Source organism: Plecotus auritus, assembly GCF_963455305.1.
Source record: "Plecotus auritus genome assembly, chromosome: 8".
Lineage (NCBI taxonomy): Eukaryota > Metazoa > Chordata > Mammalia > Chiroptera > Vespertilionidae > Plecotus > Plecotus auritus.
In genome coordinates, this window is record NC_137782.1 from 162,347,961 (window position 1) to 162,365,104 (window position 17,144).

At 51.5% G+C, this 17,144-nt stretch overlaps 1 protein-coding gene across 1 annotated transcript in view; it reads right to left on the bottom strand.

Moving 5' to 3' along the window:
- Nucleotides 1–517: 517 nt before the first annotated feature.
- PLB1 (phospholipase B1) overlaps nucleotides 518–17,144 on the bottom strand; it is a gene marked incomplete at its 5' end in the record, with an annotated part of 115,400 nt that continues 98,773 nt past the window's right edge. Inside the window, 9 exons of the mRNA XM_080684244.1 lie at nucleotides 518–1,770; nucleotides 3,247–3,321; nucleotides 9,494–9,589; nucleotides 10,098–10,202; nucleotides 11,184–11,265; nucleotides 12,623–12,717; nucleotides 13,258–13,320; nucleotides 14,756–14,836; nucleotides 16,332–16,383. Coding sequence (XP_080540370.1) covers nucleotides 1,567–1,770; nucleotides 3,247–3,321; nucleotides 9,494–9,589; nucleotides 10,098–10,202; nucleotides 11,184–11,265; nucleotides 12,623–12,717; nucleotides 13,258–13,320; nucleotides 14,756–14,836; nucleotides 16,332–16,383 — 853 coding nt within the window. The 3' untranslated portion in view covers nucleotides 518–1,566. The remainder of the gene's footprint in view (nucleotides 1,771–3,246; nucleotides 3,322–9,493; nucleotides 9,590–10,097; nucleotides 10,203–11,183; nucleotides 11,266–12,622; nucleotides 12,718–13,257; nucleotides 13,321–14,755; nucleotides 14,837–16,331; nucleotides 16,384–17,144) is intronic.

Here is a 17,144-nt window from a genome sequence, read left to right on the forward strand (position 1 = left end):
AGGAAGAAGTGGAACAGGTATGCTATCCCCATTGAACAAACAGAAATTGAAGCTAGGAGAACACTGGGACGGGACCTAGGTCCTCCGGGGACTCTACCCTGTTTTGCAAAAGTGATAAGATGATGGCCCTTCACGAGAGGAAGGCAGGCATTCTTCACCCATCCATTACTGCCTTGTTCCCACACCTGTCTCCAGACCTCTCCACTTCCCCTGCAGTCTGAACACTATCTCAACTCCCCACAGCAGAGAAAATAACTCATTTCCAGGTGTGCAGTATTTTAGAGCATTTTTACATGCATTTCTTGTTTTCCAGCAGTGCTGCGAGGCAGGCAAAATGGGTTCTCTGCGTCCACTTTTATAGACAAGGAATCTGAGAGACTGGGGCTCAGGCTGCTGATGGGGTTTGCTCTGTAGGCCATACATTCAAATGGTATCACTGGGGTTCTAACTCACATTCTTTGTCATCCCACACTATGTGATCGGAGATATACGGAGATATACTTAGAATGCAGATGATAATGGATTCATTTTGCTTGCTTTTTATTGAGGTGAAATTCACAGGACTTACAATTAACCGTTTTAAAGGGATTAAGTCAGTAGCATTTAGTGCATTCACAATGCTGCCCAACCACCACTCCTAGTTTCAAAACTCATCCCCTCCCTGAGTTTTTGTGCAAAATCAAAGGAATGATCTGGGAAAGACATCCAGCTCAGGGCCTTGCCTGGTAGGGGCCTGTGCTGTCAGACTCTCCAGCCCTCTCTCAGCAACCTGGTAATGTAGAAAGAGGAAATCATTCCGAAATGTAGTCCCTGGAGTAAACCAGGTTAAGGATATGTAAGGTGTTCATGTCCCAATCATTTAATTTTTTAAAATGGTATTTCAACATTGTCCTCTTTCAGGAAACTTTTGCCAAGGAACTCTTCCTAGTCTTGAGAGGAATCAGATGCGTTTACCCCTCATTGCCATAGCGCTGAATTGCACTGTCACAGAGCTTCTTGTCTCTTGAAGGAGTTTGTCTTCTTGGCCAAGAACCTCACAGCCTTGGAGGTACCACAATGCTCTATGTTGTCCTGGTACAAAACAGGTGCGTGGCAGCTATGTGTTGGACTGTAATGGATGGTGGCCAGCCAGCTCCCGAATTCTAGCCAGCACCTGGTGACCAAGGTGCTCCCCACACTCTAAGTAGTAGGTTTGGGGACTGAGGATCTGCTCCTCCAGTGCTGGCTGGAGCCCGATAGGGGTTGGTCTGGCTCGGGTCGGCCATCCCTTGGGCAGCACTGGCTGAGATGACATGAAAGGCTCTAGCTCCCACACCTGCATCACATGACAGATGGAAGACAAGAGCTTCAAGCAGGTTAACCCAAGAACAGAATGGCTTTGGCCTTCATTTAAATTTGCCAATTCCAGGACCATTGGTCCCAGGCCTCAGTAAGTCAGGACGGTCCTTTTGGCTTCTTACGTCACCAGGTGTGGAAGCAAGTGCGCTCTGTGGTGGCTGAGGTAGAGGGCTGGGGAGGAGTGTGTGGCTGGGGCTTCTAGGATGAGCATCCATGTGGCTGGTGGGCCTACAATCTCACAGTGTTCAGGCTTATTGGAGGATTTTCCTTCTGGCGGCTTCTCCTGGCTCTCCATGCCATCACCACGCCAACGCCAACTGCAAGGCCACCTCCTGCCGCCACTGGCACAGCCCAGGAGAGCACGTTGGGGCCTTCTTCAGCCTGGTTTTGGAGCAGCTGACTATTCCTCAGGGTGTGGAGGTAAGGGCTCTCCTGCGGAGGAGGAGAGGGTCAGGGTCTGGGGCCTCTGAAAACCATCCTGCTTCCCACCTTGGGCTCTTTGGGTCCCGTGCTGGAGATGCTACCACAGCCTTGCACATGTCCTCAGCTCATGGTCTGCAAAGTTCCTTCATCCCACTGTGCCCAAATCTTCCGGAGGAGGGTGTCCAAAGTGGTCAACACCCAGCTACAACCTCCTGTGTGTCTCACCAGCATCTCCTTCCTGTCAACCTCATTGTGAAAGATTGGGAACTGACAGGTGACCAATGAAAGTCTTGGGGGAGACCCCAACTCTTTCTTTTAGGCCACTATTGGACAACTATTCCCATCCTCCCATCCAGGGGTGCTGGGGGAGCAGAGAAGGTCAGTGTGGAAGGACAGCTGGTTCTGCAGTCGATTGAAGAACCAAAATGAGAGGGGCCGGGAGAGAAGGCGCTTGGGCCTGCCTCCCTGGGTCCCTTCCTCCCTTTCAGCGAACACTGAGTGCCTGTTGGGGGAGCCATGGCCGGGGGAGCTGTGCGAGTGCCTGAGGGCTAAGATATGACATCTCTCATTGCCCAGGTAGGAGATAAGACATGTTGAGAAGCGGTCACATCACAAAGGAGCCTTTCGGTGTCTTAGGAGCAGTGTAAACAGAAGAGAGGCCGAGGCAGGTGTGCAGGGACAGTAGCCCAGACAGGGCCTGGAGGAGGTGAAGATTTCCCATGGGCTGAGATGGGGGATGCGTCGCCACGGGAGCAGGTGGCAGGAGTGAAAGCACAGACGGCAATCGTGGGGCTCGTCTGGGAACTGCTCCATTTTCAGGAGCAGAGAGTGTCTAAGGCGACAGAACAGACAATGTCTAAGGTGCCTTTCTTCCATGGAAGGTTTCATGGAGGGAAGGGTTTCAAGTCGTCTTGACAATACTGGCAGACTGGTGTCTGGCAGTGATCATGGGATGGATGGAGTGGGGAGAGAGGAGAGCTGGGGAGCAAGTTCGGGACTTTGCCAGTGGTCCAGTAAAGGCAGTAAGGGCCTGGGAAAGGCAGACGTGGAAAGGGAGGAGGTGGAGTGCAGGCTCCCAGGACAGACTCGGTGTCTTATTTCTCTTTGCCTCCCAACCCCCCAGCCCTAGTGGCATGCCTGGCTTGGGAGAGCTCCTCCACCTTAAGACAGAGCATGACTCACACCCCTCAGGGTAGAGGGTGACTCAAGCTTCTGCCAGTCCTGCCTGCCTCCCCTGAGTGCCTCTTCCCACTTCAGTCAGGACCTCTTGCTTTCTCCTGCCCCTCACCCATGGCTGCCCCCACTCTGAGGAGCTGAAAGGTGTCTGGGGCAATGAGGAAAGGTGAGATGTGAGAATGGTGGCAGTGAATGAAGTGCAAGATGCCAAAGCCTCCCAGGGGATTTGTGTGTCTCCCGGTGGCTATATCACCCCCACCCCCACCCCAGACACCTGTCCCATGCTGGACAGGTGGGACCTTTACTCACAGGAGAGGGACACTTGAGTTTGGTTCGGCTGTAGGTGAAGTTGTTGGAGGTCGTCTTATGGCCCACTGGTTCCAGCTGATGAGAGAAAGGAAATCCTGATTCCTCTGAAGCTGGGAGACCACTCTGTCAGGAGGGGTCTCTCACACCAGACTCCTTCTCTTTCCCAAACTGAAACCAGCTATGAAGCAAGACCCACAGCAGATACCAGCAGCCCTGGGACCAGAGCTGGACCTGACTCTCACTCACAGAGTGACAGGCCCACCAGAGCAGGGTGGGCCCCTGAGTCTGTGTCCTGGGTTTACTGAGGCCCAAGAGAGACTGGCCGGTCTAGAGGCCACATTGAGTGGAAGTCAGGGCCCAGCACCTCCATTTCCTGTTTTGCTTGTGGGTGGCTATGATCGCAGACATTCTGCATTTTCAATTTATAAAATGGTCATCATCGTATTACCAACTTCTTTAAGTGTGTGGGGCTAGTCAACTTCAGGAAAACTTGGAAAACACATTGGTTACCATGACACCATTACTATACTTGGCTTGTCAACCTTAAGAAATTGGGTTTTCTCACTTGAGCATCTTTGTATGTTTTCTTCATAGACAAAAAGGTTTACTCACAACATTTCTGGGAGCAACTGTGGTTCAGAGAGGTTCTGCCGAATACTTTTGGCCCGGGACCCTCTGAGGATGAGCTGCAAGCTGTTGGACCTCTTCCTCCCAGCACCTTCGGTCAGCGGCCTGCCCCCTGACATGTAGCCAGTCCCAAGGATGAACACCTATTCAAACTGTCCTGAACTTCTGGCCTCCACCATCTGATAATCTGTCCCTGCCTATTCCTGACCTCAGCAGCTCCTGACTCCAGGTATTGCCTGTGAGGTAAGTGGAAGTACTCTGTGCCAGCTAATGACCACACCTGGCTCATGGTCTTGTTTTTGTTGTTGACTTAAAGCCTTTATACCTGTTCCTTAGCAACACAGAGGAGGAAGGGCTGCTCTGGTGCCCGCATGGTGACTGGACAGAGCACAGCAGAGTCATCCGCTGGGGTCCTGGCTCTGCTGATAATGGCCTGTATGATGCTAGGCTGGCTCCTGAACTGTCCCAAGGTTAGGGACAGGGCATTAAACCCTGTCCTGACAACTCCACATTCGGTTGTGAGCATCAAATGAGAAGATGAAATGAAAGCATGTGTGAGCAGGTGGTGACTTACACATGTAAGAGTATTATTTCTACTTAGCACTATTGTAACAGAACCACCTGGTGAGAGACGAATGCTGAAGGCCAGTTTGAATGATTCCCAATGATGTCCCAGGGACCCAGGAACCAAGTGGTGCAGAGGAAGGTAGTGATCATTTGGATTTGATGATTGTATGAGTTTCTCCCTTTTTACTGGTTCCCTGTTATCAGAGCACAAACTATTCTGTCTCCCATCATTTAACTGCCCTCCCCTCGATCCCACATCCCCTCCAGCGACCTTTGCCATTATTTCTCATATCCCTAGGGAGAGTTGTTTGTAATCACTGACTGTACTTCCTGGTCTCCCCTTTTCTCTGACACCCATTCCAATGGGTGTCCAGTCTCCTCTATTGGCTGAAGCTCTGTCAGAGTCACCAATGGCCTCTGCATTGCCAGGTCCAATGGTCACTTTTTTATTTGACTTTTCAGCATTTGTCAAAGTTGATGCCTCCCTTTCAAGCCACTCACTTCTCTGGCTCCCTGGAGATCACGCTCTCCTTGTTTCCTTCCTCCCTCCCTCTCTCTATCTTCCTCTGCTGCTGGTATCAAAGGTTGGAATGAATGTCCTAGGGCTTGGCAGTTGGTCCTATACTCTTTTCCACCCATTCTTTCTCTAGGGCTCTCAGTTAAACCAGTGGTTTTGAATACCACCTCTATGCTAATGACACCCACATTTCCGCCCCCTAAATCTCCATCCCTGACCAACTCTCTGAGCTCCAGACTCAGATATTTAACAGCTTACCTGATAACACCAGGTGAGTATCTGGAAGGCATCTCTAACTTACCACATCCAACAAAGAACTTGGAGTTTTCCCTCCCAAGCCTTCTTCCCTCTACCACCTCAACCATCCACTCAATTTCCTTAACCTCAAACTAAGATGTCATCCTTTATTCCTCTTTTTCCTCATCCATCAGTCAGTCTAAAACACTCTCTCCTCCTCCATGCTACCACCCTGGTTCCAGCCAGCTTCATCTCCACCTGGACTCCACCAGCCTCTTAACGGTCTTTCCAATTGCACTCTTGCTTCCTTCTAGTCCATCGCTACTCAACAGCCAGAGGGTAAATCGGTTCATATGGCTGGAGAGCCATCCAAGGACAAGGCCCTGCTCACCTCTCTGACCCTGCTCCCTCCCTCCAGTCACAGTGGCCTTTATGTTCCTCAGAAGCTTCAAGCTCATCCCTGACTCCAGGCCCGCACGGGTCCTACCTCCTCTGCCTGGAGCAGTCTGGCCCAGCCCTCTGCATGGATGGCAGCCTCTCTCAGTTCACAGGCCACTTCTTCAGTGAGGCCTTCTTCTCACCCACCATTACTCTCTGTCATAGTTCCCTGCTTTACTTTTTTTAAAGCCCTGAATGTGGTCAGAAATTACCTTGTTCATTTGTTTGTTATTTGTCTCTTTCCAACTAGACTGTAGGCTCCATGAGAACAGGGCCATTCTTTCTTTTTGATTGCTGCATCCCCAGCACGGGGAACAGTGCCCACCACATAGGGGTGCTCCAGAACTAGTGGTTGAGCGAGTGGGTGGGTGGAGTGGAGACTGCAGTGGAGAAGTGCAGGGGCAGGAGGCATGGGGCTGGCCACAGAAACGGGGCTGTTTTTCTAGAATCCATTTTTCTGAAGCCATATGCACGGATGAAGAGCCAAATGACAGGTCTGGGCCAGGGTACAGTGGGGTCGGGTGGGCCTCTAGACTGCTCTGGGGATTCAGAGAAGGCTTCCTGTGGGAGCTGGCACCTGAGTTGAGTGGTGAGGTGGGTAAGAAGCAGGTTGGAAGGGCAGTCCGGAGTAAGGGGTGAGTGACAGCAGACACACAGAGGCAGAGACAGCATGGGCGGCGCAGGAAATTTCACTCCTTATTAGGCTGCCAAGTGCAAATCAGAGGGTGGCGGAGCGGCTGCCAGATAGGTTGACTGGGGTCAGGTCCCAGGAGGCCTGGTGTTTGGTGCTAAGGGGCCAGGCCTCTTCTTTGGGGAGGGTGAGCCTTGGAAATTTGAAAGCAGGGTCAGATGTTCATTTCTGCAGACTACTGTGGTGAATAAATCTCAGGCAGTGGTTTGCAAACCCTGTATAATAATGCCACCTGGGGAGCTTTTAAAATATACTAAACCCAGGTGCCACCCAGACTAAGTCAGAATTTCTGGGGATGAGGCCCAGAAATTTTTCTTTTATTTTAAGCAAATTTTTCAATGAGGCTAACACACATGTAGAAACAAGTACAAATCATAAGCGAGCAGGAATTATTACCAGAACCCTGGGCCCCTCTGCCACCCTCTTCCAGTATAATTCACCCCCAATAAGACCATATATTAATTTGCTTGTTTTTGAAATATATGTATGTTGTTGAAGTTGGTTTCTCCTTAGTGTAAGGTATGCCATTGTATGAACGTGTCACAGTTTGTCCATTCTCTTGGTGGTGGACATGGGAACTATGAATAGCACTGCTGGGAAAAGTCTGCATGCAGCTGTGGTGGACCCATGCGTTCCTGTCTGATGGGCACATACCCAGGAGTGGAATTGTTGGGTCACAGGGAATCCATATGTTCCAAGTGGTTGCAGGCATATATTGTGTTTAAAGTTTCCAGATGATTCTACTCTACAGCCAGAGCTGAGAATTGCTGTTTTAAGAGCTTGTAAGCCTGGAGACAGTGATGCCATCATGAGGCTAGGTTATCACCCAACGCCTGGGGAGATGCACATAGTAGGTGAGGGGAGATTTCAACACTGCTGGCTAGGCATCAGAAAAAAATAAGGAAAAGCTTTATAAGAAGACAAAAGAATAAAAAGGAGGAGAAAAACATTCCCTGGTATTGCTAATATTTCTGGCTTTGCAAACGTTCCGAACGAAGCCTAAACTGTTAAGAGAGAAGGGGCAGGAGATGATGAGTCTAAAGTGTGTTTGCTGCACAGTAGGGTACCCTGAGATCACCGGCCAAAGCCTGCAGACACTATGTCATAGGACTCTAATTATGAGACATGAATTCACCGGGTACATATGAGCTTATCTGGTTGGGAGTGGAAAGGCCAGGTGGTGCTGTATCTAGAACACTAGACAACTAGACCTTTCTGATGGGCATATACCCAGGAGTGGAATTGTTGGGTCACCAGTAGGGTACCCTGGGATCACCGGCCAACCCCTGCTCTGCCACTAACTGGCTGTGTGATCCTGGGCAAATTGCTTCATGTCTCTGTGTTTTAGTTACAGAGCATTCTGGCCAGACCTCTAAGAGTCTGTTATTTATTTATGTCACTCTAGGGGTGAAATTCCAGTAAGAAAATAGTCTGAATAGTTGGTGTGATGCAATAGCTTTATATCTGAGATGGCTTTGGATGAAAACACTGGACTATATAATTATTTCCCAAAATTATATAGCAAAGGATAAGATATTCTTAGATGATTTTAGTCCAGTTTTACTTTGTTGTTTTTTTAATTTGAAGTATGGCTGGGACAATGATGGGAGGGGAGCCAAGGGCAGTCTTGTATCGTTATCTATATGGCTCCATGGCAGTGTGTACCTTTTGTTTTCAGATCTAAACCCCTCCCAGTTGCCTTTATGTATAAAAACTTCTCACCTGGGTGAATGGGGAGAACTACTGAGCTGCTTTGGAAGAGGCCAGAACTATATCCTTAATTCATGCAGAAAGAGACCAATGAGCCCTGTCATTTTTGAGTCATCAAGCCCCAGGAGACTCCTGGCATTAGGCAGGCTCAGAATGCCACCAGGAAATGCTGGGAAGGAAAGGCTAAGGGCTTAGAATTCTGGGCCCTTCTTGGAATCCCCTGAGATCTCAGGAGGATAAATGCATAGAAACCCATTTCGCGGGGGTGGGGGCGGGGGCGGGGGGTTAAAAGGAATGAAGTTGCATGACTCAGCTACTGAAAGACAACAGGACTTTTGATTCATTTCTTTCATAGATTTTTGTTTTAGACTGTACAAACTTGGATTAAAACAATTACCCTGTGGAGGTTGGGTGGGAAGGAACTAAAAGATGTTTTGGCTGAAATTCAGAGTCCTGGGCTGAGAGTATGATGAAAGATTTAGGAGTGGGTAGAATGTGATGTCAACAGAAGGAAAACAAAAGTGGAGGAAGGCTGAGTCTGCAATGAAGTAGGCCAAGGATAAAACCGGCTTACTTGCTGTTCCGAGGAGAAGAGATGGTGTAGCTAAGGGAAAAGTCAATATTGTGAGTCAGCCGAGTGAGATACTGGACCTATTGGGTGAGTTGACAGGTGTGGGAATATTTGCACAGTGGTGGTTGGCAGGGACACGGCGGGCCTAAACGGCAGTAAAAGGAGCAGGAGTGCAGTCTGTTTAGTCACCATGGGAGAAATGAGGGAACATGCACGTGGGGGTGGAGATTGGGTTACCCACTGAGATGAAAGCAAAAGAAGCCAGAGGACTGGCAAGGCGTTTCATTGCTCTGTGCAAATGGAGCTGGTTGTCCAGTGGTGAGTAGCCAGCTATACAGGGCAGAGGCAAGGCCAGGGGTTCCTGTGGCCCCTGGGCTGTATGTTCATTGTGTAAGGTCCCCTTTGCCACCTTAAGAAAGTATGGGAATAGGTGACAACCTGCGAAAACAGACCGGTGGCTCTTTTCTTTTTGCTGTTTAAAGAAATAAGAGTTGGGAATGTGTTGAGACTGGAGTGATGGGGCTGACATTTGTTGAATGTTAATTATCGTGCTGAGTGCTGTTTTCACATTACCTTCAATTTCTGAGATCTGTGTCATTTTCATTGTTTTTACAGATGATGATACAGATGGCCAGAGAGAGATCATTTGCCCAAGGTCACATGGTAAGGGGTTGAAACTGTGGTTTTTATCTAGTCTACCTGATTACAAAATCATCCCCCCACAGTACTAGGGCATTACTGATAGAATCATCTGATCTGTCAGGACAAATACGTGCGCTACCCTCCTGAGCTTTGGGGAGAAAGGTGCTCTGGCAGCCAGTAGGCTTTTGTTGTCGACATCCTGGGGTGGCCCTCATTGACAGGAGCACACTAGGACCCAGGCACTCACCATGTTGTTCCAGAGCGCAATGGCCATCTCGGCATGACCGCGTTCTGAGAAGTGGAAACAGTCTTCGGAGAAGAAGGTGAGGTCAGCTCCTCCTCTCTGTGACCAAAGGCAAGGGCATTATCTTCCTGGGACAAGGGCACTGCTACCCGCCCCCGCCCACCTAGCAGGCGACCTGGGTATTTCTCCTTTCAATATTCTTTCAACTCTGCTGATACATGGCTCAGATATTGATGAAGAAATTGCCCAATTTTTGAATTTTTATTTTTTAAACAGACATGAATTATAGCCACCCACAGTCCATCCTTTTCCTTGAGCATCCCTGCCCTAATGGTTGAAAAAGAATAACATATCTAGGAAGATTTCCATTCTATCCCAGTCCAGCAAATAGCAGGGCCAGGACTCAGGAGCTTGGTCAGTGTTGAGTTTCTCCTTTTCTTTCCAAATGAATCTAGGTTTTAATCATACTCAAAATAAAATAAAATAAAAATATAAAATTTAAAAAAGGGTAAAGGAGAAGCAGACAGAAAAGCCTACACAGATGAGAAAATACACCATCTAAGATATGGCCCCACACATGTGCCTCCTGGAAATGCCTGCAGCTTACCTCGTTCAGGGGGACGAGGGTGTTTTGGAAGAAAGGCTGCACGACCACCGTGAAGTCCTCACGCTGCAGGTACTGGTGCCAGTAGGAGAGCCTGGAGACACCGCTCTGAGGAAGAGGAGAGAGGCTGCTCAAGCCTCCGCCAGGACAGACAGGTTCTAGCCTTGGGCTGGTCATGATGGAGGCCAACCCACCCTAGGCAAAGGGGACTTAAAGGGGCTGCTCTAGGGTGCAGGCAGGAGTACCACCCAATTCTACTCTGAAGTTCCTGCAAGGCTGGGTCTGAGCTGCTGGCCAGACTACTTGGGCCAAAGGTCTCCCCTGTTCACACTGCATGAAGAAGTGAATTATCACATGGGCTCCAGTCCAATGCCAGCTCCCCCAAATGCTTGTGAACTTAGGGATGAGTGTCCATAGTTTTTTGGATTTAAAAACTATGGACTCTAAAAGAGATATATTGGATATGCTTATTCTTAAGGAGCTTATAATCCAACTGGGAAAATGAGACAAGATGTACAAAAAACATGAGCAGCAGGCAGGGTCAGTGAAGTGCAGGTTGCAGTTGATGTGGGGAGATATCTGAGGGTGAAGTTGCTCATGGGAAGCAGCTTAGAAGCGGTAAGACGACATGCCCTGTGCATGAGATGGGTAAGTTGCAGAAAAGCTCAGAGTGGCCATGTCAATGGAGGGGACAGTAAATTGGTTGGGGCTAAGCCTTATGTTCTTAAGAAGGGAGAAAGACCAACAGGCAGTAAATGCTCTCCTCCTCCTCAGGGTGGGGGGTGGCAGCCATCACATGACATCTACTCTGGGAGCCCAGTGCTGCTCAACTCTCAGGGCTGACCCGGGGCTGGGAGGTGGCACTTCTCTCAGCTTCCCTTCTGAGATTTCTCACTCATCCCCTCCCCACCGCCACCCCGCCCCAGCCTTGGTGTTCGATCCACCTGGATAAATATTTCAGGGACTGTGACCTGCCCTTAGGGAGCACTTGCTTTCAGGAAAGCCCAGCTGAACACACGACTTTGGATCCTTGCTCTGGAGTAAAGGTGCCTCTCACCTGGGGCAGGAAGAGAAGGGGTGCAGATCTACCTGAAAGTTCCAGTTCACCTTCTTCAGTTCTTGCATCTCTGGGGAGTTCTCCTGGAAGCGTCTGAAGCAAGTGCAGTTGCTCCTATAAGGCAAGGAGTCCTATGGAGAAGCTCCCTGGGGGCAGCCTGGCTCTGGGCCCCTGGGAGGATGATCCCCCACCCAGAGGAAGCTGCTGGCCACAGAGGCCTGGACCCTGTGCTGCCTCACATGGGAAGGTGATGACATCCAGGTGCCTCCACAACACAGCCTTGCTGACTCATGGACCCAGGTCACAGAACTGAACCTCAAGGTCCAGCAGGTACTTGTTGAGAGAGAAGGTGGAAGAGTTGGCACCTGATGCCTGGGTCTCCATGTAGAGAGGCTGCCCATTCCCCATGCCACCTGGTGCTCCATCCCAAGCTTGTGGCTTCTGTGGTTTGTCCAGAGAATGACCAGGTAGGGAGCGGGATGGAGTTGGGTGAAGACTGCCATGATGGCCCAGTCCCTCTCCTTTATGTTCCTGAGGCCTCCTGTCTCTATCTCCAGCTGCTTGGGACTCTCTCTCAGAGCTCCAGAGTGGGGAGTCTCTTGAGAAGCTAGGGTGGGTCAATCAGCTTGAGATGCCTTGACAAGGTGGAATGTAAGACCACCTTGCTGGAGGAGCCCGCCATACCCCCAGCTATTGACCACTTCACCTGGGGGGGCTAGGTTCCTATCAATAATGGGAACTAGCTTGTCATTTTCCCACCAAATCCATTTGACCCCAGATAGAACCCTTCAACCCTCTACAGAATCTCCTCCTCATAGCAAAACTCTGGGAGACCCTCTAGCCTCAGAAGATGGCAACTTCCTGCCAGGGTAACAGCTGAGCTTTAAATAAATTCTAGCCCTCAACAGAAATTCTCATCTTGCAGTGGCTTTCAAGGACAGTCATATGAAGGACATTATAAAACCTACTATTTCCTGAGAGCCTGCCACACTGGGGCCAAGTACTTGACATGCATTTCCTCTAGACTTCCCATCTACTTAGCAAGGAATTTTACAGGTGAGAAGTAGAAAACACAGAGAGGGTTAGGTGGTTTGGGCAAGCTCCCACAGGTCCTAAATGGCAGAGCCAGGATCTGAGGCCAGGTATAGCTCAGTGCCCGCTGCTGTCCTTCAAACACAGAGCAACTCGCTGGAGCTGGAGTTTGGAATCGTTGACAATTCAGGAGGCTTTACGGATCATTTGGTCTGTCTGTCTCCCTTTATAGAAAAGCAAACTGAGGTCCTGAGAAAGGAAGGGACATGTATATAGTAGGCATTCAATAATGTAGAAGCCTGTCCAAGTGATTTTGCAAGTCCCTGGCTAGTTGCCCGTTAGATAGGACTGTCTGCTCTGTGCAGTGGTCTCACTGTTGGCATGTGTGAGCCCTGCTCCCCAGGGTGCCCTCACCCTGGGACCGGGACCGTGTACTTACTGAGCTGCCAGTGGCATGTCACATTTCCCGCCTTGGCCCTGGTGTAGGCTGGTCAGCTCCATGACCTCCACCACATTGACAAAAGCCCTTGGAAGCTGTGGGATCAGAGGGGCGGGCTTCCTTAGTCCCCAAGCAGTTGGGGGCGGCGGGAATGGGGGAGGCAGGGCACTGATGACTACTGGAATGAGCCTAAGGGATCATCTACAAGCCAACTTCCCCCACCCCACTTTTACCAATAAAGAAACTGAGCCTCAGAGAGGAAATAAGATTTGTATTAATCTCACTGAATCTTCTCTATCGGCCCCACTTTCTACATTGAGAAACTGAGATCCAGAGAATTCCCATTGCTGGTAAGCCACACCATCTGCCTTCAAACAAGGCCAATGGGCTTCAGAGGCAAACTCTGTGCCACCAGCAATGCAGTCTGATCCAGTCAGAATGTCCCCGCAGAGGAGCCGGCGGCCGCCTCTCCCATGGCACCCGGTGTCCCGGTGCCTGCTCGCAGCGGGGCTCTGCTCAGCGTGCAGCTCCCCGAACAAACTTGCCTAGATGCACCCTGGGAGCAGCCCCAGGGAGTGAGCGGCAGGCAGGTTACCAGCAGGAAAGGGGACCCAGGACGTGCTGCTCTGTCCTACCTCATAGAGGATGTCCAGGGCCTGTTGGATGTGCTGAACGTATTCCCTGGCTGAGTGGGCCTCCTGTGAAGAAAGAAGGGGCTCTCCTCAGCCCCGGGCTCTCCTCAGAGGAGGAGAGTGGTCTGCTCCCAGCCGAGGGGGCCCAGGGCGCCCGGGATGGTGGCAGAGTGAGTGCAGAGGGGCTTTGATGGCACTGGACCGGCTAGAAGCCCAGCCCTCATTGCTTGCACAGGGTCTCTATTAGACACCATGAATCATCCCCACCTCACCCCGCTCCGTGGCATCTCAAACCCACAGGCAGCCCCTGGCAGTGCTGGGCCCGCCACTCCTCCACTCCCTTCCGTCACCGGCCTCATTCTTCTCCAACCATATGGCCATGCTGGCCCCAGGGGCTCCCCCTAACTCCTACGGTCCTTTTAGGGCTCCTCTGACCCATCTTCCGACTGGAGGCTGGTTAAGCCCCTCCCTAGTTAATCCTGTGGGCTGGCAGGCAGGTCCTTTTCACAAAAATACTCTCAGTATAAACCTGCTTACACAAGGGACAGGCATTCTGGGGCTAGTGGAGGCATTTTCCTGTCCTAAGTGCCCACAGGCGGCTCCGAGGTCACTTCTGGCTTCCGGGACCCCACTGAGTTTAAGATGCAATGACGTTTCAATGCCCCGGGGGCGGTGTCACTGCCTCCAGGGTCTGCGCAGCCGGGCAGTGATCAGAGGGGGGCCTGGAAGAGTGAGCCCTGTGTGTGGGGGGAGGAATTCTCATGCAGCCTCCGGTGGTGTCTCTCTGAGCCACAAGGAATGATGAATGCCTTCTCCCCCCGCCTGTGCCTGTCAAACATCCTACCATGACCTCTGAGTAATGGCAGCTGTCTTTTTCTGGCCAAATAAAATACAGGATGTCCTCAACTTAGAACAAGATGTATTCCAAAAGTTACAACTTCCCAAGGTTTGTAAGTCTGGACCCGTTTCCCCACAGAAACAATGTTAGGCACAGGGGTGGGTTCCCAGGCTGGCAGGCTGGGGTTGGTTAACTCATGATGTCCCTGAAGTGCAGCAAGCCTTCCTATCGGGACGGGCTCAGTTTCATCCAGCCCAGGTATAACATGGTTTCAGCTCCCCTGCACCCCTCCACCCCCACGAAAAACACCAACAAACAGGGCAGAGACTACAAGAAGGTGGGGGGTGGGTCTCGCAAGTTACCCACTGGCTCCCAGAAATCAGAGCGTGTGCATTACAGAGGCCACCCCATTAGCAGTACCCAGCATGGGTGCTTCTAGACTCTTCTGGAATCAGACCAATGAAGCTGGTCTCCGAGGGGCCTCCCGCAGTGGGAAATGCCAGGCCTCATGGGGCATGTATGAGCCAGGGCTGCCTGGGCGGACTCGTTGCCTGGAGAACAGGCAAGGTGACTCCCACGAGGGAGCTCAGGGCTCCGGGCACGATAACGCCACTGGTCAGCATCTCCCTCCCCTGGTCCCCGAGGGGCGGGTCAGGGGCCTACTGGATTCTCGCAGTAATGACACAAGTCGTTGCTCCCAATGAAGAGAGTGATCAGCTTCCAGTCTTTCTCCAGGTTGATTTCCTGAGGGGACAGAGATCCTAGGTTTAGCACTTGGTGGGGGGCACATTCAGGAGGTGCTTCCCTGGCCAGACAGCCTCCCAAGTGTCCCTCACTCTCTCTGTCTCACACTAGAGAGATGATGCCTCACCCTCACTATGATGCTGGAACAGGGGAGAGAGAGAGAGAGAGAGAGAGAGAGAGAGAGAGAGAGAGAGAGAGAGAGAGAGAGAGGTACACATGTATCTGCTCACACACTGCAGGAGACTATTTCCCTTTGAAATCCTCTTTAGAAAGCTGCAGTCCCATGTGCAGTGAAGCGCATTAAGGCCTTCTGAGGAGCCTGGGCAAAAGATGCAGCTGGAAGCAAAAACCCAGAGCTGCCCCTTGGGAGAGCTCTTCAAGTGTGGGAGCAGGGGGGTAGACCAGGTGTGGGAGCAGGGGGTAGACCAGGTGTGGGAGCAGGGGGTAGACCAGGTGTGGGAGCAGGGGGTAGATCAGGTGTGGGAGCAGTGGGTAGACCAGGTGTGGGAGCAAGGGGTGGATCAGCTGTGGGAGCAGGGGTTAAACCAGCTGTGGGAGCAGGGGGTAGACCAGGTGTGGGAGCAGGGGGTAGACCAGGTGTGGGAGCAGGGGGTAGACCAGGTGTGGGAGCAGGAGGTAGACCAGGTATGGGAGCAGGGGGTAGACCAGGTGTGGGAGCAGGGGGTAGACCAGCTGTGGGAGCAGGGGGTAGACCAGGTATGGGAGCAGGGGGTAGACCAGCTGTGGGAGCAGGGGGTAGACCAGGTATGGGAGCAGGGGGTAGACCAGCTGTGGGAGCAGGGGGTAGACCAGGTGTGGGAGCAGGGGGTAGACCAGGTGTGGGAGCAGGGGGGTAGACCAGGTGTGGGAGCAGGCGGTAGACCAGCTGAGGGAGCAGGGGGTAGACCAGGTGTGGGAGCAGGGGGTAGACCAGGTGTGGGAGCAGGGGGTAGACCAGCTGTGGGAGCAGGGGGTAGACCAGGTGTGGGAGCAGCGGGTAGACCAAGGTGGGGTCTGGAGAGGAGCCATATGGGGACTCAGAGGTTGGGTGGGGGCTGAGAGGCCCTCCAAGGAGCCGCTTTCCACTCAGACACCACCATAATAGGAGTCCCGCCAGGAGCTGGATTCCAAGGCATAAACACAGAGCATTAAAAAAGAAATTACTAGTGAGAAGGTTGCAAGGGGCTGGGATCGGGAAGGAGGAAGGACTGGAATGAGAAGCCTATTTTTAGAACCAGCATTTACATAATAGGGCTCTGCAGAGCCAGCTCCCTAAAGGGGGAAGCTGATGTTGGCCAACACCACAATCTCCAACTCTCCGCTCCATCTCTCCCTTCCGCTGCCCACCCTAGGGGTAGGGGGCAGGGCCTGCTTCTTGTGGCTCCTTTGGCCCCTCTTATGGACATGCCTGGAGCAGGAGCTGCAGTGGGACGTATGTAGGGGTCTCTTAGAGCCACTGACCCACCCCAGCTGGAGACCCGGGTTCTGTACTCACAGGGCTGTTTTTCATTCGCGCCACCAGGTCCCGGGCCTGGGCTGGCATGTCCCTAGGCAGGAGAAGAGAGGGATGGTTAGAGCGGGCCCAGGAGCAAGGGCTCAAGCTGCAGGAGTTTGGCCTAGCAAGGATGTGTTTCTGAAAGACTCACATGATGTTAAGTTTATTCCTTCAGAATGTATTGAAAGGCTTGATTCTTAAGAAATCTCAGCCGAGTAATAATCAAAGGTCTGCCATGACCTCGGAGCCACATGGACCCAGACCCTGCTGGAGGCTTGTCTGATCCCACCACCTCTTCCTGTCGGCCCGTCCTCCTGGCCACGTGAGGTGGCATCTGCTCAACCTCCCCAGCAGGGAAGCGCCCTTACAGTTCATCCAGTGCTTTCACTGCAAGCTGAGCCTGTTCACTTCTTAATCGGCTGCCCATTTTAAAAATAACCTTTTGTGTATTTGAAAAAAAGTCACAGCCCTAAATTATCCCTCAGCTTTCCCCTTCCAGGCTTCCCGACTCCTTTAGCCTTCACTTCTAAGCCCCACTCTCTGCCCTTTAATCCTTTTGTTTTTCTTCTCTTTCTACACCATTCTCCTTCTCCTCACTTTTCCCCTCCCAGCAAGACAGGCTGAGGAGACAAAAAAGGATAGGGTTCGTTCTCCCTTCACCCCCCAATGTCCACTATGAATAAGGCAATGAATACTCCAGATAAGAGACCTGCGTGTCAATAAAACGCTACTCAGCAATCAAGAGGAACGGACTACCGATACAAACAACAAGGATGTATCTCAAAATAATTTTGCTGGCTGAAAGGTTAGACA